At 43.4% G+C, this 23,476-nt stretch overlaps 1 protein-coding gene across 1 annotated transcript in view; it reads right to left on the reverse strand.

Moving 5' to 3' along the window:
- The window catches only part of LOC147700914 (killer cell lectin-like receptor subfamily B member 1B allele A), a 382,529-nt gene that overhangs the window by 345,786 nt on the left and 13,267 nt on the right, over window positions 1-23,476 (reverse strand). Inside the window, exon 3 of the mRNA XM_086929771.1 lies at window positions 1,386-1,442. Within this exon, the coding sequence (XP_086785897.1) occupies window positions 1,386-1,442 (57 nt within the window). The remainder of the gene's footprint in view (window positions 1-1,385; window positions 1,443-23,476) is intronic.

The raw sequence follows: 23,476 nt of genomic DNA on the forward strand, positions 1-23,476 counted from the left end.
AATATTGTTTCCTGTCATGTGATGTTGATGTAATTTACTTTTTCTGTTCTTTTACTACTCAAAGGCCACAGTCTGTTTAGAGAGTGTGTCACAACAAAGTTGTGTTCCTTCACTTATTTCCTCTCTCCCTCCATTTACTGGTCCTCACTTTTTGATCCCTGGACTTGCTGCCTCGGATTCCCAACTCCTGTATTTCTCCAACCTCTTGAAGACTTCATTGTGAAGGAGGTTTTTTTATGTCTTTGGCTGTTCCCTCCTGGGAATGTGGGAGCTTCTCAATGGTACTTGCATACCACATATTACAGTGTGTGGGGACAGTGTGGCTTCCAGTTGCCCTTATCTCAGACAGCGGAAGATCTAGTTCTGGATTACAAATAAGCATCCAGATCTAAACATGTTTCCCTGATGCAACACACACGTCCAAAGCTGGCTTTCTGAGTGCTACATGCTGCTTGGAGGGCTGGCTGTGTGTCTCTCATAAGCCACTATAATGTTTCCAGGATCATTAAGGACAATTCTTTCTAGGTAGGTCTTCGACAGAACCCCCCTTGATGGAATGGAGCCTGCTAACCCCCTGTGCCTTGAGACCACTACAGGTGAGTAGTCGCGCTTAACAAACGCCTGGTTGATTGATTGATAGAGATTTCCAATGACATCCTACAACATGGCAGATATAAATTGTAACAAGCTGGGACAAGGGCTGGTTTCAGTGGCAATCACTGTCACCTCTTCTCTGCGACCCGCTCACATTGCTTGGGGCACATAACCATTAATCAAACAAGAGCTGACTGTGTTCATGCCGTGCTGTGAACAATGCTGGAGAGGAGATAAAAAAGCAAAAATGCATGTACATGCTGTGATTGGCTCGGCAGCCTTTGTGCTACACTCAACAACTAGCTCCCTGGATGGTGATATATGGTGCACAGCGTTGATGGCTGGAAAGGGGCAACTATGGCAACTAGTGCTCTCACCTACCCGATGTGGACTCAGGTAACTTTCCATTTATTATTTGTTTCCATTACTTAAGTTCTGGCTGACAATAGTAGCTGCATTAACACCAGACCTACAAAGAGATTTGACTCACGCACAGGTTTCTTTGAAAAAAAGAGCTGTGGTGGAAATTACATTTGAATTTCTCCTGACTCTTTAAGGCCTGAATTTCTCCTGACTCTTTAAGGCCTGAATTTCTCCTGACTCCGTAAGATCTGGCAATACACCTTGGACGAATTAGCAGGATTTCCATGTTCTGATGATACAGGCATCAAAGATCTGACTCTAAATATTGACAGTGTTGTAACAACTACAAGAGGAATGAACAATGATAAATGGTTTAGCTGGAAAAGTACATTCTGTCATTATAAGCTAAAACTTATTGCCCAACTTACCTGATCTGTTGTTCACATTGCATTCACTTTCTGAGATCTTCCGATTTAACCTAAAGACTGATAAAATTGAAGATTAGGGTAAGAAGCAAAGCGATCAATTAGAGAATAAAGAAATTATCCATGTGGCAAGGCAGTAAAGAAGAGTCTGACATTTCAAGAGAATATAATGAAGAATATTTCCCTTTAGCAAAGACCAGGGGCTGCTTATTGAAGCAACTAAGCCAGCACAACTTAATTCTTTACATTTGTCAATGTATCATCCTCAAGGGACCACTGTGATCTACAGCATATCCCGATGAAATTCATGACACCAGTATCTGTTGCAACAAAGTTTTCATTTTATTATTTTAGTTTTTCATGAAGTATTTAATAAACTAAAGATCCTGCAAAGCATGGTCAAAACTATTTGCGGTAAGTGCACTAGGAGCAAGTCCTAACTCTGGGCCATATGTCTAGTCTCAGTGCCTCCTGAAATCAATGCCTGTAGCTGATCATCCCATGTCCATGTCTTGTGGCCTTAAAAATTGCTGCTAATGGTCTTTGGCAATAAAGAGAGGTAAACGCCACATTTAATGCACTGAACTCAGGAAAGGCGAAGCACTGTGAACACTTAGAATGAAGGGTTGGTGTACAGCAGTCACATAGATGCGAAGCAATATTGAAAAACAATAACATGAATTGATAAACTTTATAAAATGGAAGTTATGGTATTTACTGAGATAACAAATATGTAAAGATTTTTTTCTTAACAAAAAAGAAAATTCCCCTAAAGATATTAAGCTTTCAGAAATAGTCTGGTTATGGTCTAACGTATATAAATGGTTTGTAAATGGTGACACAAGTAACTTAACATAACATGGTACCTTTGCCATCATTAAGGACTTGCCTGACATCTCTGCACTGAAGATTTAAATGTGCTTCACTCTTGACTATTCCATGCAGATTCTTAGCACAGGCTCTGGAAAGCTGTGTGATCAGATCCACTTTGGGAGTACTTAGGAGCATATTTACAAGGGCTTTATCTCCGCTTTTTTGGCTTAAAAAGCAAAAAAAAAACGGAGATAAAACTAACGCCCTATTTACAAGAGGGTGCAGACATGCATGATCGCATGTTAGCACCCTTTTTCCCAGCCCCTTCCTTTGCATCTCTAATGAGATGCAAAGTGGGCGTCACTGGGCGTACCCCGGATGGAGTACCTTGCAAATATCCCTGATGTTCACGTCGCAATATTTACATGCCAGCCCACAGGATTTTAGCAGACGTTAGATTTTGGCGAAAATGGGCATTTTCCGCAAAATCTAACGTCTGGTAAAATCCTGACTTACCTATGTTTGACATAGGGGGTGGATTATGCTGATACGACCACAGGGTCGTATCAGCAAGGTTATATCTGTTTTACAGGGAACATCGCTGGAAAACCAGCGATGTTCCCTGCAAAATCAGCGATGACCTCGCTATATCTGGAATTTTTATAACCCTGGATAAACACGTTGCTAATAATGCGCTACCAGGGCGATAAATTCCAGAGATAGCCTGCGATAAGAAATTTATCGCTAAGCACGGCCAGAGATAATTATCGCTGGCCGTTGATAATATGCCCCAAAGTCAGGGTTAGGTGGAGGTACACATGAGCCTCTCTGCAGATTTTGAACCAGAGCCAACTTCTGATCACTGGTGCTGATTCTACACCCACGGTTGACAACCAGTGTTTGTGCCCTCCCATGCAGGAGGACAAGCTAAAGGGTGGGATAAATACTTAATCGGCCTCCTTTTTACAAAAAACAGATTATCCTCCTTTTTGGATATTACGGTTAATTGAGCTGTTTTGAGTGTTTGCCTGATGTTTTTTTCATGCTCTTTTGATGGCATACCATAAAGATTGATAGTTGACCGAAATGCAGTAATAGATGGGAGAAGAGAAAATGCTCTAATTTATATCTGATACCATCATCCGAGTACTCTCATTTATCTAATTATCAAGAGTGATTAGCTTTCCAATGTGAGTCTCCAAAGCATTTATCTACCTCGGAGCAGTCTTGGACAGGCCCACCAACTCTTACACTGAAGCCAGCTTATTTTCAGGTGGATGTGAACATATGCTCAGGCAAATACCATCACTCCTGTGACAACCGTCAATGGCTGACTTGGGCTGACTCATTGTACCATGCAGTATGCTGTCCTGAATTGAATGCATTACACTCATTCAGACAAACTACAAAGGAGGAGAAGAGCTTTGACCTAAAGCCCAACTATATATTTAAAATTACTTTAGAGACATTTTTTAATTAAAAATTCTAGCAGACAACTGACCATGTCAGGCCCGTTGCTCTCAGGGTCCTGGGACCCTGAGAGCAGCATCAGCACAAGTCATGCACCCTTCACACGAGAGAATACGCTGCCAGGAGTCCTGAAGAAGCGCTACTGGGGACTTCACAAGGTATCACTGACCTTAACTTCAGAGTATTTACTCTGATACAAACCATACAGAATTGAGCAACATCCTTTTCTCACATTTAAGGTCCTGAAGAAAGCCCGTAGAACCTACTCTGGGGCACAGACAAGGGCTGAAACATGTTGACCAACGTATTGGACACAGTTAGTTAGTGCGGTGGGTTCATATTCAATCCCTCACTGCACAAACCACCCCCCCCCCCCCCCGTTTTTATTCACCTCCAATACACCTGGCAGAATAAATTATTTATAGCAGTATGTGGAAGGCTTTTTTAACATTTCCCCTCACTTGAGCACCTTTCACTCACCATCGATTTCTGATCACTACTGTATAAACCAGCGATTCTTTTCAGGTGGAGGAAGCATACAGAAAGAGAACTGATGATGATGCAGTCAATTAAATAACAAAGGCGGAGAATCAAGATAAACCGCCAAACTATCTGCCTGCGTGAATGAGGGTTTTTTAAGTACTCCGTAGAGTACTGACGGACAGAACACATTGAACCCTGGTTACAGGTACAAGTGATCCATTCTCACTGATTCTGAATGACTAAAAGGAAGCTGAATGGATCATAGCTTCTACTAGCTCCCCCCTCCTTGATTTTTGTGGTATCTAGACGATCTGCATCTTATGGACTCTTGTTCCCAAAGGCACCTCTCACATCTGCATCTGACAGTGAATCTTTTGCAGAGCCTCGGCTTTGTGATAAACGAGAAGAAATCTCCCTTGACGCCCTCTCAGTCAATAACGTTTTTAGGTTTCGTGATAGACTCCACCTCCTCTACCTTAAGTCTTCCGTCCTGGAAGGTGGCAAAAATTAATCATGAATTGAGATGTACTCTGTCCAGGCATCAGGTGACGATCAGACAGATAGCTCAAGTGGATCCAGGCAATCATCCCAGGTCCCTTACCTTATAGGGCCCTTCAACATCTGAAAGTGTCCCACCTCCGCAGGGATTGTCCTTACTTTCACAAGGTGTCTCTGTCCGAGGAGTCTCGAGAAGAGCTCCAGTGGTGGCAGTGTCACATGGAGGCTTGGAATGGCCAAGTGATCTTTGGTTCAGCACCAGATTTAGTTATAGAGTCCGATGCCAGCAGGACAGGCTGGGGGGGCCAGAAGTGGCACAGTTTCCACAGGAGATTTGTGGTCACCAGAAGAACAAAGCTTACACATAAATTGCCTAGAACTTCTAGCGGGTTCTTTCGCAGTGTGTTGTTGGACAAAAGATTCAATTCAATAGTGTGTCTTCTTGAAGATTGACAACATGTCTGTGGTCCGTTACATCAATTATTTGGGAGGCACTCGGTCGCATGCTCTATCAGGCCTGGCAGCGGCCTTTTGGTCGTATTGCCTGGACCATCAGGTCTCAGTCATAGTGGAATACTTGCCGGAGTGTGAGAACCAGGAGGCAGACTTCCAATCTCACAATCTCAGGAATGCATCCTCTGGAAACTGGACCCAGAAGTGTTTGCAACTTAGAATTTTTGGTGGGGGCCGTTTTCCATAGACCTCTTCGCTTCGAGAATGGATCAACAACTTCCTCCCTTCTTCAGTTGGTGACCGGTCCCGCTGGCTTTAGCCAAGGATGCGTTCCTCCAAGATTGGAGTCGGGAGAAGGGGTATGCATTCCCCCCTTTTGCGATGATCACAAGAGAACAGCACAAGTCCGTGGGCAAGAGGCGGAGGTGGTTCTGGTCACCCCCCTCTGGAGGTCTCAAGTCTGGTTTCCAGTTCTTCTGGAACTTTCCTGGGATTCTCCAATCCTACTCCCCCAATTTCCGACTCTCCTCAAGAGTCCAGACCAAGTTCCTCATCCTCCACTTCAGGAAAACTCATTGTGGCTCATGTCATCGTGGATTACCGGAAACGCTGGGAAATCCCAGGACTTTTGGAGATGGTTGAAGTACTTATGTCTAGGGCATGGGCGGATTGTACGGTCAAGAGGTGCAAGCACGCTTGGGGCAGATGGTCCGGTTGGTGTATGCAAAGGGATCTCAATCCCTTGGACACAGATGTAGTCTATTCCTCAATTTTTTGGCTCATCTGGCTCGGAGAGGCTTAGCCTACAGATCTATCAATACCTTCCGATCAGCCATTACGGCCGGCCATGTCCCGATTAATGATGCAGCAGCAGACGAACATCCTTTAGTCTGCAGATTACTTCATGGTATCAGACTGTCTCTTCCCCCAGACCCTCGCTATTCATCCCTTTGGGATGTCAATCAGGTCCTTAACCTTTTCCTTTCGTTACAACCTAACCATTTTCTTTCCAGGAAGGAGTTGTCAGCCAAACTGGCTATGTTACTTTGCCTCATTTTCTGTTGCTGTGTCTCTGATGTAAAGGCATTGAATATCACAAGCCAAATTTTTTCCCAAAAGGTGTCACTTTTACATTGCATAGGAGGACAAAATGCCACACAACAGTTATTTCCTATCCCAAGTTTCCAGAGGCTCCAAAGCTATGCGTAGTGTGATGCATTAAAGCATATGAGGAGATGACGGAGGAATTCCGTCCACCCGGAGAAACGACAACTACTCATTGCTCTCCGTAAGCCCTTTAAGGTGGTCTCTTCTCCCACTATTGCTTTGTGGGTTCGATGGGTGATGCAAGAAGCCGGGATATATCTCAGGATTTTTGGGGCACACTCGGCCAGAGGTGCAATGGCTTCTAACGCTTTCAGTTTGGGCGCCTGTTTGGAAGATATCCTAAATATGGCAGATTCGTCTTCAGGCTCCATCTTTAAAAAGTTTATTTCAAACCGGTGCTTAACATGGCACATTTGGTCATCAACAAGTTTTAAACTAGCAGAATTCTCACCTCAAATTCTGACATAGAATGAAAAATGTCCTAGCTATCGTAATGGAAGGTTTCAATTCTATTAAGGACTCAGAGGCGAGGATTATCCCACCCTAGAGATTCCGTCAAGGAGATCACCCTCCCTGTATTGGAGTAAGTAATTCTTACATTTAACCATGTATTTGGATATTATATTGGTTTACAGTTTATGACTAATTGGTGATAGGTATCTTTCCACAGGTTTCTTATTAGTGGAAGATCTTTTGTGGTGACAATTGTCCTTATTCTTGCAGGTTCCGATGCTAACAAACAGGCTACTTGATGGTGTTCTTTTGGCTGACTCCACGCTTTGAAAGAGGACAAGAAGACAAGGAGAAAGGACTACATGGGACTATGTCTATGCTGATTGGTTGACAATGGTGTTCTGATTGATTTTTTGAAGTACTTTTTTTCCCCGATGTACCATGGGAAAAGTAGTTTTGTTGATATTTGACATGGCTGCTGTTAAATAAAGTAAAGAAAAGAAGGCATAATCTTTGCCTCCGAGTCTATAATAGAATTGAAACTTTCTGTTACGATAGCTAGGAAATTTTTCGTTCTACATAATTAAATGAATCCACCCTTAAAGACCTATTGGCTCTAACATATATGTTCTATACTACATAAATTAGAGCTACCGCCTTTCATGGAACATTTCATATAAACAAATTAGACCTATGACATCTCATATAACTTTTTCCAGTAAACATGTCAGGCCTATAGCATTTATCACACCAGACAGAGTAGTCTAGAGCACAACAACAACTTGCCAAAATCAATCAAGAACCTCAATAGCTGGATCACTGCAGGTTCGAACACTCTGACTGCCTCAAGTACAACCCAATGGCTGAGGCCCGACCTCAGGCCAGGTAGTGCACAAATGAACTCTGGCTGAAGAAACAACACTGCAAGCACTGGAATGCAAAAGGAGAACCATTCAAGACACCACAGATAAGACATCTTCAAATCCACCCTAAGATGCTGCCACCAGCAGATACAGAAAGCCAAGCGCACAGCTCTTGCAGACCACATCAACTCCAGTACAAACAGCTGCGGGGAAATCTTCACCATCATTAAAAATGTGATTGTGCCTCGTGCTGCATCCAGCAACATCATCCCTCACAAGACCTTTGCAACAAGGTCTAGGAATTCTTCTGTAACCAAATCATCTCCAAATACAGGAACTTTGACCCTCAACTGAACCCAGTCACTGTGGCAACTCATGTTCCATCATGGCTGAAGAACAAACTTTGACCTTGTGAACCACCGTCATCACTGTGGAAACTGCCGCTACCATAAAGACCATCCATTTGGGTACACCATCTGACCCTTGCCCCTACCAAGCCTTCACCAAAGGAAGGAAACCATCTTCTGATCTAGCCACACTCTCCAACTACAGATTCATCTCTGTCCTCGTATACCCAACCAAGGCAGAATGCAGCACACATTAGAAGAGGAAAAAAGGAGAAATAAAAAAATTTCTCCACTTTACAGCAGCCTCAAGTAGGTGGAAATGCCCCTGCACTACCCATGGAATGCCTCTCTGAAGCAAAGTAACTCAAGGCAACACATTACGCTGCCTTGCAATACTTTTTGTTACAACCAATGCAAATTGTGATTTGCGTTGGATTGTAAATCCCAGCAGAAGATTTTGTATCGGGTCTACTTTAAAAAAGTAATGTAAACCCGATACGCAAACCTTTTGTAAATTGTGGCCCTGGTTTGGTCATTGGGCTGCCCTCAGTCCTTTTTCTTTTTTAGAGTGATTGCGTGTGTGCATCGTGCTGTGGGTCCTGTGTTTCCTGCACAGTTAACCACACTTTCACACTATACAAAAAAATTGTGGAAGTGGTGTTTGTGGATACCACCACCAATAAAGTTAGTCTACTTTGCTAGTCATTATTTTTTTCTACTCAAGTGCAGGCTTAGCATAAACAGTGTGTTTAACAGTGGGCTTGACTGACTGCCCACAGTACCTCAGTCAGGCTCTGTATTTAATTGCGCTTACTTTAATCCATCAATTCCTTTCATTAATGCTTGTTGAAAAGTCGTTTGCCTGGCCAATAAGAGCAGACTATGGCAGAACTGTGTGCTGTTTTAATGCTGTGCTTTGCATGTATCCTTTATGACTCACTCGCTTGTGTGCATGCAGCAACCCTCAGAGCTTTGAGGCACACGAGGCACTATGAACAGAGAAACCACAACTTCCTGCTGAGCTGTTGTAGGAAGTGATTTGAGCAAGGACAGGGGCCAGGTCACGAAAAGTGCACATGTTCTGGGAGTTTTATAGTGATATTTGATTAGATGATCAGTGTCTAAATGACATTTACATAGACTGACTGGGGTAACACATTTTTAGGTCGAGTCAAGGCAACAAATGAGCTGTATATCGACCTGCTGTATCTCTTTCTCATGACTTTCACCACGCCCATCACACGTCCACCACTTTCATTTGTTCCTTGGACTGCCTTTTAAAATTCCTTTGGTTTGGTAGGTAAATGCTTTACTTTGTCCCAATTTTTAGCTGTTATGTTTCTGGCCTTCAGACTGACCCTGTTACATGGATTATTTCACCCATAACTGTATATAGTATCGGCGCACTACTTTCTTTTTTTCCTGTCTTCTTATAAGAGTTTCTTGCTTATGTTCCAAGTTCTGCTACTATCTTTGAGTGTCGCACATTGTCCTGTTGACCTTGCTCCCGCACCTTCACATTGTCTATGTTGACCACCCCCCTCATCTTCTCCCTTTTCTAAATGAGTGGTATTAAAAAAAAAAAAATAGTACTTTTTGATTAGAATACCCAGGCCTCTTGCTGCTACCCCTTCCCCCTAGCTGTTTGCTTTGGAGTTCAGCAGCAGGATAGAGTCAAAACACAACATTTCAGCTTTAAGACACAGGCAGATAGATTCATGAAGCTAATTTGTGATCGCAATTGCTGCGAATTTGCAATTTCGATCGCAAATTGAGTAAAAGCTATTCATGAAAGAGAAAATCGCAAAAGTGCGTAATCGCTAAATAAAAATTGCGAAATCGCAAATAAAATCGCAGAATCCTGAAACCTGCCAATTTGCGATTCGGAAATAGCGAGAAACCAATGATTCTGCGAAAACAGTTGCGAAGTCGCTAAATATTCGCTATTGGCATTCAAGAAAAATCGCAGTTTGCGAAAAACACGAAAATCGCTATTAGCGACACGCAATTTAAGGAGTACTCAAACCAGGTGGTAACCAGCAAATAAAAAAAAATAAAAACATTTAAGTTAACTGCATACAGGTGCTGGCCTGACCAAACACACTTAAAGACATGCAGCTGGAGACTGTGGACTCTCACAATGCCAGGACTCTACATGGTGGTCAGGCGGCGTAGGCTGCAGCGAGCAGCACAGAACAGGCGTAGGATCAAGGAGCGGATATTCCGGCAGCGGGTCACCCTTCTGGGCCAAACCAGGGAGCAAATCTATGCCACGTACCGGCTAAGTGGTCCAATGATCATTAAGCTGATCCAGGACCTAGACCCCCTGCTGCAGCATCCAACAAGGAGAACCAATGCCGTCCCCACCCATGTACAGGTATTGTGCTGCCTGCACCTACTGGTTTCCGGAAGCTTCCAGGGGATAGTTGCTGTCGCTGGGGGCATATCCTAGCCCACCATGTTCCGCTACCTCAGTAGTTTTCTGGATGCAATGCTGACCAGGCTACACCACTACATTTCATTCCCAACCACCCAGCAGGACTTAAATGACACCAAGCTGAAATTCTACAACATTGCACATTTTCCGCATGTAATTGGATGCATTGACTGTACCCATATCCACATCTGCCCACCAGCACAAACTGAATACATGTACCGCAACCACAAATCCTACCACTCCCTCAATATCCAGATGGTGTGCAACGCCAAGAATATCATCACGGACATAGTGGCACAATATCCGGGCAGCACACATGACTCCTTCATCTTCCGGCACAGCGGCATTCACACACGACTGGCAAGGGGAGACTTTGGCGAAGGACACCTACTGGGTAAGTACACATGTCCCCATATACTATACTTTCATCATGTATCTGCGCAGAATAGGCACTCACCCTGTGCTCATTACCCGCAGATGACAGCGCCTACGTTCTACGTGAGTACCTCCTCACCCCATACCTCAACCCAGCCACACCGCAGCAACGGCGTTACAATGCTGCACACATACGGACAAGAAATAGCATAGAGAGGACATTTGGCCTATTGAAGAGCCGTTTCCGCATAATGCACAAGACTGGTGGGGCCATCAAATACACACCTGAGGTCTGCTGCCGCATCGTGGCCGTGTGTGCAATACTCCACAACATTGCTACCAAGCGCAGGATACTAGTGGAGATATCTGGCAGTGAGTCTGGAGGTGACAACCGGCCACCTCCACATGTACGTCATGCACGCGGACAAGATCCTGCTGAAGGACACAGAGCCGCAACCACATCACTAGAAACTGTTTCTAGTGCACACATTCCACTATCACAACACTGCACCCATGCATGACGAATGTAATAATGACATGAGTGTGTATCAAGTTTGACCATTCTTCTTTAATGTTACATCACAATAAATTGGCCTTTAAGTGTTAAATTGTCTGATGGAGAGAGTATTGCTCCATACCTCCCCATGCTGGGGTTGGGGGTTTGCAGGGGTTGACTGCATGGCCTCCCTCTGAGTGTTACAGTCCTCAACGATGGTGACGACGAGACGCCCCAAGTCGTCTCTCCGCATCCTGAGGGACGGTGTTGGCCCTACTTCCTGATGTTGGCCTGCTGCTGCGGCGAGGTGCAGGCAACGGTGGTAAGGAGGCGCTGCTGTTGGTCGACGCAGCCTCACTTGCGTCGTCAGCCCCCTCTGCTTCTTCCTGGCCAGTGGCCTGTCTGCCAAGCACAGCTGCGGTGAGTAGATCGAGTGACCTGGCTACATCCTGGCAACACTGCACCATCTGGGCCTGCATGGCAAGTGACCGTCGTGCCAGCTGAGATGTGGCATTGCCAACCACATGATTTGACCTAGTGTAGGCTGATAGGCGGGCCAGTAGTTGGCGGTGGCGTCGACGGATCATGTCCTGCTGGGATACAAGCAGCTGGTTGTTTTCCTTCAATGCTGCTGTCATCTGGGCAATATGTTGGCCGTTTGCCTGCATCTGTGCAAGCATTGCTGCCATGTGGCGCGCCTGCGTGCGATGCACCGCCAGCATGCGGCGTTCGATGGCCAGGCCTGGGTCGGGTGTTTCAAGTGCCCTGGCGGTGCCTGCTGGGCCCTGGCGCTGCTGGCGCCTCAGTGCGCTGGTCTGTGACCTGGCACCAGGTGTGCGCCTCGTCTGCCTCTGAGGCGCTGGTGGTGGAGCCTGTACCACTGCTGTGGCTGCAGGGGGGGCCCTGTCGGCACGGGGTGGTGGTGGTGTTGGTGGTGGTGGGTGCACTGCAGTAGCTGCAGGGGTGGCCCTGTCGGCACTGGTGGTGGTGGTGGTGTTGGTGGTGGTGGCTGCACTGCTGGTGGCTGTGATGTGCCGGGTTGTTGGGAGGACTGGCCCTCACCCTCAGTGTCCTCCTGGCTCTCAGCGATGTGTAGCGCCTCGCTGTCTGTGCTGGCTTGATCACCTGCACCTGTAATGTGAAAGGGTGCATGATTAAAGTTATGTATCTTGCGCAGGCAATGTTGATACATGCATGCAGCCTTGCTTTCCCTGACTGGCTTTTGGTTTGACTTTGCATTGAGTGCTCTGGCAGTGTTGGGCTGACTGCGGGCAAATGATTACACTACAACTACCACAATGCAATTGGGCTTTTTTGGTGAGCATGGTCTGCATTGTTGGGGATGTCATGTTGCTAGCTCAGGACTTAAGGGCATTGTTAGGGGACTGGGTCGCTGTCGCATTGCACTTACCTTCAGTTTGTTGTTGGCTGGGTCAAGAAGAGTCCAGCTGAAGGACCCCCATGCAGGCTGCTGGCGCAATGGTGTCCTCAATCAGGTCCTCCAATGGGGTGTTAGGTGTGGCTACAGGTTCCCCTCCACCGGTGCCCAGTTGATCCCCAAGCCTCACAGCAATCCGCTCCTTGGAACGTCCTCTCAGGTCGTACCAGCGCTTTTTGATGTCGTCAATGGAGCGCTGGGTGACACCGACAGAATTGACCTTTGCGCGGATGCGCTGCCAGATCCTGCGCTTCTCGGGCTCTGGCACCCTCCGGGAGTCTTTACCAAATAGCTTGCCATAGTCCTTGCACACCCCCTCAATTAGGTGCTCCAATTCAGCTTCAGAAAATTTTAGTTTCCTCTTCCTCTCCTGCCCACTGCTCCCTGCTGCATCCTGGGACATCTTTGAACACTTTCCTTCAGGCTGGGGTGCTGCAGAGTGTTGCTTTTGGTGCTCCTCAGTTTCCTGCTGCCACTCCCTGGCTCTGTGTTCTGTTTGTGGGTGTGGTGAGCCTACTTCCTGGTTGTGATGTCATCAGTGGGCTCGAAATGCGACTTCCTGTTTTTGCGATCTCGCAGTTAGCGAGATCGCAATTTGCGATATCGCTATTTGCGACATTACTATTTGTGATATCGCAATTTCGGCATGGGAAATTGCCGATTCTGCGATTATTTTGCGATTGCGGTAAGATCGCAATCGCCAATTGCGATCGATTGCGATTCGCTTTTTTTCATCGCATTTGTTCATGAATACCATTCTGCGATTCTCAAAATGCGATTCGCAAATTTTCGCTATTTGGTAGCTTCATGAATCTGGCTGATTGTTTCAAATCCTGGACATTGCTTGGATTATTGTTATGTAGACTCTAGCATTGTGTTGTCACTATGCTCTCAGGTTTTGCAGGATGGTCTTCCTTGACAAACCTTCCCGGCTCACATTCTGGGAGGGAGGGGGATCTAGAAGAATGGTACCTACTGATCACCCTATCAGCCGCCTACAAGGATGTGTCCGGTCCGTCTCTGGTTCTGGTGCCTGATTCGCACAATGAATGTACATGTGTCACAGCGTTTGAGCCCCCGTTTATCTGTCGATTAGTTCTTGTGAACTACATCAGTTCTGTGGGCCGGTGGTGGGAGGCAGACATGTGCGCTTTTGGGGTCTGTATGGCAGCTGCAGGCATGCTATCCTTTCTTTCTTGCAAACACTGAGGCAAATTATCAAGGACCGGTGTTAAAATTGTCGCCGTTTTATCGGCAGGAAACTGCTGATAAAATGGCGATAATGGGCTTGATATTACGCCCTTGTTAATTCCCATAGAAGCCCATGTTCTTGTGTTAATTTTAACACCAGTCCTAGATAATATACCCCGCTGTTCCTCCCAGAATTTCCCCCATTGCTTATCCGCCCCTCCCTTCCCAGTGTTGCTCCCTGCTGCTGCTCCGCTGCAATTAGTTGCTCACCCTCTCACCCCACCTGCTTTATATGCATTTTATTTTCAGCGGGCTGGCTGCTTCAATTTGTTCCAGAGTTGCTCCTTTCTCTGTAATCACCTTTGTGTGCTTTTTATTTTATTAATTTACTGCTCAAAGATGACTGTCCATCAGCTTGGAAGGATACATTAAAAACTATGCATCATGTCACATGTGTGCATGTGTGGTGGTGCACATGCAAGTATGCTGGTGAAAAAATGCCCCCCCCCCCCCGCCCCATGATGCATACGGTCATACGGTCATACTTTGTGATATGTGAGTGCATATGTGTCGTCATGTTAGGGTCCACCATTTTGACCTATATTTTCTCTTTGCCATTGTTGTGCAACAACAAACATTGGCAGAGCCCAAATTCAGCTGCCACCTCTCAAAGGTGAAACTTTTTGGCTTTTCCAATCCTTGTTTTTATTTCCATCCATGTGATCTTGTGTAGTAACTCATGTCAACTCTATCACATTCAATAAGTAACTCCTGTGGATTAAAAAAAGGAAACTGCCATGTTGTGTTCTCCAGTATGTTAGTCATAACTGCCTGTCTCGTTGTCTCCAGTACAACTCCAGATATTTCGAGAAAAGGCAGGAGAGTGGAATAGATGGGCTGCTTCCCCCTCCGTTCTTCTGTGGCCCATTTTCATCACACTGCTTCTATATACGTTTTGTAACATACTACATAGGTAAAAAAAGTTGTCATTCACGCCAATTGATTTAACTCTCACAAATGAGAAACCTATTCCATTGCAAATGCTTGTTAATACTTATGTCTCACCCCTAAGGTGCTTGGTGTTTAAAATGTAGGATATGTATATTTAATGTTCTACTTGTCCTGGCAGCAAAAATACCCCAAAGTCGTTTTTCACTGTAGCAAGGTTGGATATGCCCTAGGATAACAATGGTTACACAATAACAACTTATAGTACTTAATTTCAATTTGGGAGCAGCTAGAAAATTAATCAAGGACTTATTTTAATAGTAATCCATTGCCAAGTCAGATTTTATATTACTATTTTTTTTTAAAAAACATCTAGAAAGTTGTCTTTTTTCTGCCAAAATGAAAAGGGCCTTTTTGGCAGGCTCCAGTGTTACATTACAGTGTACCTGCAGTGAAATGTGGATTGCTTCTTGTAAGAAACTGGGTTATTATTTGAGGAGGTGTTAACTCTACTCATGCAACAACCACAATCATTGTCAGTGTGAACCACAAAAGTCACTAAATTAACCTATGCTTAGCCTCTGGTAGCTCAGCGCAAAAGCTGTCAGACTTAACTTAGAGGCACTGTGTTAAGTATTACTTATTGGATTTGTTACCTTTTGGTGTAATTTTATTTAGGAAATTGTACTCAATTTTTTCAAAATTGCTTTGGGGTTGTTCTTGTGTTGTGTTTTCACTTTTGTGACAGTTTGAGTACTGCATACATACTTTACAGATTACCACTGAGTAAAGACTGGGTGCTTTGTTCCAAGTTACAAAGGATTCAACACAGGTTAATTTGGTGACTTTACCAGTTCGCACTGGCAAGGATTGTGATTTACTAGTAGTCCAATTTTTTTTACACTGCACTGATAGCTCCTTTCATCTTTTTGTTGCATCTACTACCCCTGGAGTCCTGTGAAGAACAGGAAGAATGGCTGTGAGTATATTGATACCACATTATAACCACACACTTTGTATCCCTCCAGTGGTGAATGCCCAGTCTTTGTTTTTGGTGTAATCTACTGTTTATGCTTCCTGATTGGAGATTTTTCTTTCAATGTTTCCTCCATATCAGCCTTAGGATTGAGTTGTGGTTTTGAAGGATGAGTACCCAAGTTATCTTGACCTATGGATCTATAGGTTTCCAAAATATTTCAAGATCGTTCACTCTCATTCAACAGCACAGTAGCATGATGCTAGCATATGACCAACAAAACCACTTCCCTCCAGACATTTATAAAAGATGTTGAAGAGACTGCATCAGAATTACACATTAACTTCATGCACAAATCAACTGCCAGATCAGCTCCATGTTCCTTTTGTAATTGTTTCAGAACATCGGGTATTACCGCTATAGAGGGTGTTCCCTGCATAGTGGTATTTATTCCCCCAAACATACTTTGTCAGGAAGTACACTCTTTTATAGTTCATACCATGCCTGGTGGAAGACACAAACACAATATTCTGTGCTTGTCTGCAGGTGCTCTGTGAGGATAGACCAACTGATTAACTTTATGAGCAATCCAGAATGGAATGTTGTTTCATGGGTATTTTTCACAATTACTGCATTTATAGTATTAGAACCGACTGTCTGTACAAGAGGACCATTTGCAAGTCCCAACATTAGTCCACACTGTCTGTACATTATACTGTCTATGCTGTCAATTTACATTCCCTAATTCTAACAATTACTGTCCTATTTGATCTACATTTAAATTGTGGATAAGGTTACTTTGCATAACTCACTAATACTGGCCATTTATTTCCCATAAAGTCATAATGAAAGTTCTTGATAAATTAGGGGAAGCTCCTGGTGGCCATTTGCGGTATGTCATGTTGGTATTGGTGCTGGCTTGCATGTGGGATAGTGTCCAGTAGCATCCTCAACTGGTTGAAATTGTACACATGAGTCAAATATTTCAATTGGCCCAGCTGGACTGGCTGAGACCACTACAATTAGTTTATTCCATGTGAAGGGAAATCCTTGGGAAGTCAAACACTGTTTCAGTGTTCCTTTAAAATGTACCCCTATTTGTACTGTCACAGCTGCCATTTAATACAGCCTCAGATTGCAATTTGATATTCAATCAAGTAATGGGGAGTCCTTTTAACGATAAAGCCTATAAACCCCTGCAGCAGAGCAAGGGTTTCCTATCTGACCTAAGGGAGGAAGTACAAAAATTACAGTTATCTCTGTATTATTACATTTTGGTAAACGCACTTGTGTGTGTTCAGTGGAGGTACCCAACAGACCGCCCCTGCAATATGAATTGTGTAATCACATCCTACCAGAGAATGCCACACATATCACTTATATTCTTACTGAGTTGCTGGTAACCTTTCTTCCAAAAGGTACACATAAAAAATAAATCAACTCTATTATTTTTAATGGTTTGATCAAAATATTATAATCTTGGTTTAGTGAAGAATATATGTAAAGGTGTAATTGAAGTCTATAAACTATGGTGATTGTAATGAAGACTCAGAAAGTAAAATCTATTGAGACAATATAAAAACTTGACAACATTTTATGGAATCACTTCTTTCATGTCTTCTAATTGCTACATTAGCACCAAAATCTTGCAATAAATAAGAATTTTCCAGGTGGCACCTATGTGTACCTGAACATTGTTGTGTTGCTCACGTCTGCTGCCTACCCTCTAAGGCACTGATAGTATGTGTATCTGTTGTGTTGTGTTCCTAAATGAGTTGGGCTAGGTGACAGACTTGATGCAGACTGTTTGTCATTTCCGTGCTTGACAGGAACATACAAAGTATTTCTCTCTACAAAAGAGTTGTAGAGATGTTTTGTCTACTATTTTTCAACCTAAATTTGAAAACAATTATCTATTTATTCATGAAGTAGGGTTGGAATGAAAGCCTGAGAATTCACTTCCATATTTCTTCAAAATAATCATGCTTATCTCTATCATATTTATGAATATTTGAATATAGAAGCACATTATCAAAAATATTAATAAACTTTATTTTACCATAATGAATATAAATGTATACACTCGAAAGTTAAGCAAATATGAACTATGAAGGTAAGTAAATGTGCCATAAATAAGGCCGTAATACTTACATGGAGGAAAATACTTCAGTTCTAATTTATCCGAGAGTTATCATATAAGCCAATGAGCACACCAAAGCCATGAACCAAGCTACTGGGCTAAGTTTATTTCATAAAGTTCATGGCTATGGGCTCTTCTTTCTTTTTCAGCTATATTGTTTAACAATTCTGCCCCGCTTTCTCTATGCCTTATTATTTATTATTATTATTATTGGATTTTTATATAGCGCGTAGCTACCCGGGGGCGTCCCAGCGCTTGCGACTAACCAGAAAGCAATATGATTGTTAAGTAAATTGATTGAATAACCATATGTTGAGCGATTTCTGGAATGTAAGATGGAAGGATTCGCCACGGATAAGGGGGGGCAGTGAGTTCCAAAGTTTGGCTATATTGTAAGTAAATGATCTGCCTCCACTTCTCGACCTTTTTATTTTCAATGTGGCTGCCAGATGGTGTTTGGAGGAGCGAAGGAATTTTCTTGGTTGGTAGGGAGTAATGAGAGGTCTGATAATGACCGAACCCAGACCCGAGTAGGTCCTATGGGCTATACAAAAGGCCTCAAATTTAACTCTCGCCGCAACCGGTAACCAGTGGAGGGTTCTGAGGGATTGTTTGGCAGAGTTATTTTTTTTGTACACCCATCAGTAGTCTAGTTGCACAATTCTGTGCAATCTGGAGTTTCCTCAGGGTTGCTATGGGTGCTCCCAGATATAAAGAGTTTCCATAATCCAAACGAGATAGGACCAGGGCCTGTATCAAGGTCCTCCTGGCACTCATTGGGAGAAGGGAAAGAATCTTGCGGAGAAGTTGCATGATCCCAAAACATGCACCTGTGACTTTTACAGCTTGGTCATCGAATTTAAGGGAGCTGTCTAGCCAGATGCCCAGGCTTTTTATCTTGGTCTTTGGAAGAGGACCAGGCTTGAGACAACTGGGCAAGATTTGTTTCAGGTCAAGGCCCGGGGTGTTACCTAAGATCATTAACTCTGTTTTTCCGCCATTCTTCTTTAGGCAGGAATGTTCCATCCAGAAGGCCACCTTCCTTAAGCAAGTTTAAAGGTCTGAAAGAGAATTGCTTGGGCCATTAAGCGAGATGACCAACTTGGTGCCGTCTGCGTAGGTGACAATCTTTATCCTATGTGGTAGCACAATGTCGGCTAATAGCTGCATGTAGACATTAAATAATGTGGGGCTCAGGAAGGATCCCTGAGGGACGCCACAGCTAATCTCCAGAACTGTGGATGAGAGTTCCCCTGAGAAAACCTGGAAGGTTCTCTTCTCTAAAGAGAATTCAATCCTTTTAAGTGCCTCACCTGAGATGCCTTTCCTCCTAAGTCTCTCCACAAGGGTTTTAAAATACACCGTTTCAAAGGCAGAGCTCAGGTCAAGGAGAATGATGGCCACTGCTCACCCTCAGTCAAGGATCAATTTTGATTCCTCCACCACAGAGAGTAGGGAGGTTTCCGTGCCATGACAGGGTCTGAAGAGGTTTTGGGTGGTGTGTAAAAGGTTGGGGGATTCCAGGTATTCAGAGATGGTTAAGTTCACATGCTTCTCTAGAGCCTTGATAATCACAGGGAGTAAAGAAATAGGACGATAGTTGCATAAATCGCCTGAGTCTAAGTTAGGTTTCTTTAATAAGGCCTTCACCATGGCATGCTTCCAGGGTGCTGGGATTGAGCTGATAGCCATCGATAGATTCATAAGTCTGAGCATGTGGGGTAGTATAATTTTTCCTTCTTTAAGTAATACTTGCGAGGGTGCAGGGTCCAATGGAGAGCTGACTTAATTTGAGTAAGAATTTCCAATAATCTAACCAGCGAGAGTGGGGGAAATTTTTAAGTGCAGGATCTGGGCAGTGCAAAAGCATGCCTGTGGTGATAAGATCACTAGGGCAAGGTGAGCTAGGAAAGGCCGAATAGATATTTGAAATTTTTTGTGGAAAGAATTCTGCAAGTTCATTGCATTGTGTAGAGGAGGCCATATGAGAAGTATCAGATCTAGGGGGTTCTAAGAGACCCTTTGCAACATGGAAGATCTCTCTGGGGGAATTAGAAGCCAGAATAACACCTTGGCTGCTAAGGCTTTTTCCCGTTGTGTTCTGGTTCTGAATTTTCTAAGGCAGAAGACCGGACTACTGCTTCTAGTTTAGCCCAAGGCCTGACTCGTTTGGTGAACTTTTTAGCAGCTGGGACTGGGGGCAAAGAGAGGACATGAATGGGTATTAAGAAGTGATCAGACCATGGAAGGGAAATAGGTCACCCACTGATAGATTATTAAAATTAGTGAAAACTGGGTCAAGTAAATGTCCTAGTCTATGGGTAGGTCTTGTGACTTTTTGTAGAAGTTGAACTGCTGAAAGGTCCTTAATCAGATCTGATACATCAGTGATTTCGAGATTATCAAAATGAAGATTAAAGTCCCCCAGGAGTACAACATTAGAGGTGGTGCTTACTAGTGTAGCTGCTACCTCCAGTAGTGATCTGTAAAAGAACCCTTGTCCACCTGGGGGGGCGGTAGATGAGTACCGGGATATAGATTGAGCTGAGAGAGTGAGACGGAGAAGGAAAGACTCTCACAGTCAGCAACACTATTAGGTTCAATCCTACATTTAAAAAGATCTTTATGTATTATAAAGGTTTTTATTACTGCTAATTGGTCTTTCCTGGACTCTACCTTTAGCGGCTCGGCATTTAGAAATGGGTATGGTGAGTACACTTGTACTGAGCCTAGCAGCTATTCTGTGGTGGGGTTTTCAGTTGGTACATTTCATTGATAACTCTTTAAGGAGACTACTGTGAAAAGAGGTCTTGACAGTACCTTTAGGAAAAACGTTCATGCTGCCATAGCCTAATTTAAAATCAACTAAGGGTAACTGGCATCTACTTTATTTTTTACATTTAAGCTTTTCCTTGAAATGTCTAGTCCTGAGTTGAGTATAGAATTAGATAACACATTGCTACTATAGCTTTGGAGCCTGACATAGTGGGGTCCACAGGACATTAAGTATCTGCTCCAGCGTTAAAGGCCCAAGCCGAAGACGAGGGCCTTTAACAGGGAAGCTGGCTTTTAATGGCCAGTAGAGCCCGCTACAGAGGGCTCTAGGGCTATTCAAACATTCCACCCCTAGAAGATAGAATGTTGTAATTTGTAAAACAAAGCCCTCATGGAGCCTGAGGGGGTTGAAATCCCCTCGGGCTCTAGAAGTCCCTTCTACACAGCAAAACTGAGAATAAACATTGGAATGTTGATGCTCCGGGCTTCTACCAGCCATTGGTATCCCAGAGCACTCCATTGTCTTCAATGGCGCGGTCAACATTCCAATGTTCTAATGAATCAACATGGGTATGTGCCTCTAGTAGACTATAGGAATGCAGCCCTATATTTTTCCACTGTAGTCCCTTCGGTGCTCACAACTACTTCAGTAAAAAAAAGTGGCATTACATTCTTCATTGATCACATTTTGCATGTTTAGGTGGCATTGTGTCCTGTGTTGTACACAATGAGCACGCAATTCATGAGTAGACGGCTAACATTAAGTTGCTAGGAAGGAAAGAGGTCAGTGCCAGCATTTCACCGATAGCTGATGTATCTCAGGGATCTCTATGTGGATGTCTGTCAAACAGCTTTTCCTCCTGTGAGACAAATACAAAGCAGAATCTGGGGCTTAAGAGCACTTTTTTACATATTAATTTCCAACTGAAGTGTAGTGCCTAGTTGCCTCTTTTCTTGAGGTCCTCCAGAATTGTGCAATTTTTCCTTCTGTTCCTGAATCTCTCTTTTCCTTTCATTCTTCAGCCTGCTTATTAACTACCCTGGTACACCTGGAGCAAAATGGCAGAGAAGCTTTTTAGACAAAATAACTGAGAGCAAGGACACATTTCTGTTTCAGATCCTTGTCCAAGCAAATCTTGGGCAAAGGTCATGCTCTATTGTATAGTTTGATCTTGACCCAAGTGTCTTAATGAAGTTGAACAGAGAAGGTTGGTCGCTCTGGTTCAATTCTCACATTGGTGAATTCTGCACTACAACCTACCTACTAATATGTTGAAGGTAGAGTCATGTCATAGTATACAAGGCATAATTATAAAAAAAATCACTTGGTTGGTTTCAATGATGATTAAAAGACAGTCCATGATGCAATTACATTTGAAAGCTTGACAAAATCAAGTGTGCTAAAATGTGTCCTCTCCTGTGCTCGTGCCTCAAAATGATCTAGGAAGTACATTGAAACCAACTTTCCTTCAGCACATCACATGCTACAAAATTATAGATACCGGGCTCACACAATAGTGTATCCTCCCTTCAATGCTGAAACTATCAATCCTCAGTTAAAGATGCTTTTAAATGATGGAGTTAAAACTGAGGGTCAAAATACCAGAGCCTTCCTGGGCAGATCAAAGGGAGCACCATTTTGTCCTGGGACAATTTGGTTACAAACCATACTTGGCTATGAGCAGTTCTAGGCTCCTGTCCATACGGTAGACGTTATGTTGTCAGTGCTAGAGCTGTTAGAGTTATTTGCAATATGCTTTTCTCATTTTGAAGCATATAAAAAAGTGAACATTTCTTTTCTATGGGATAGAATCATAGCTGATTAATACCCAACATTATCTATAATCTTTGATTATTGTATTTCCCAACAGATTTAGCCAAGTATTTCCTTGATTCTTGATAATTTACAGCTAGGTGCCAAGTTTCATTTTTTACAGACTATCTTTAATGATTTGAGGCATTGACTCTTTTAGTGTTTCTGATTATTTACTCCCCGCCTACATTTCTCCTGTACAGATATTTTGATAAATGAATATTCACCAAAACGTTTACAGTCTTGCCCCTAAACTGAAATTCGAGATCCAGGCTTGTATCCGTCTTCGCATTTGTAGTAAAATTGGGATCACTGAGGGTGTGTAATACAGCCGCCGGATGTTTATACCACAGAGTAGCACATGAAAACCAGAAATAAAATGCAGGTTTAGATTTAGACACACCTAACTGATGCTGAGATTCATCCATAGTAAATTGGTGAGAAAGTCCAAATTATCATGGTAGTGTCCAATTGATGGCATCTAGCAATGTCTGTGTACTGTAATTGACTGAACTATGAATACTATGAAGCTCAGTTAAGTGCCATGAGTATTTACTGGTTGTCTCTTTCTGCCCTATTTTGCTATTAGGAACTCTGACTTAGACAGAAAACAGAAATGTTATGCATCAGCTGTCTTACACTGCTCTGTGCATTGGCATAACTATAAAGTGTGAACATTCCATTAAGGTCTTTAGTGACATCTTGTTGAAGAAGCTATGAGTGCTCTACCCTCTCAGGCATGCTCATTTGGGTGTATCACTTGAGTTGGAACTGCCAATAAGTCATCTCTCCCAGGTCAAGACTACCCTTTTTTCTGTTTGCATTAAAGCCAGCAAAAAACAATGATATCTACTTTGAGCAGTTATTACAATACCGCATATTTCATGTAGAGGTGCCTGAAGCTTATCAGTTATGTGGTATTGTTTACTTGGGAGACAAACATTTTTGAGTATTTTTTTTTGTGTCAGACTGGGGATGTCCTAAATGGATTTCAGAAGCTAATACTGTGTTTGAAGTG

This window comes from Lissotriton vulgaris, chromosome 7 (genome assembly GCF_964263255.1).
Source record: "Lissotriton vulgaris chromosome 7, aLisVul1.2, whole genome shotgun sequence".
In the NCBI taxonomy this organism is placed as follows: Eukaryota; Metazoa; Chordata; class Amphibia; order Caudata; family Salamandridae; genus Lissotriton; species Lissotriton vulgaris.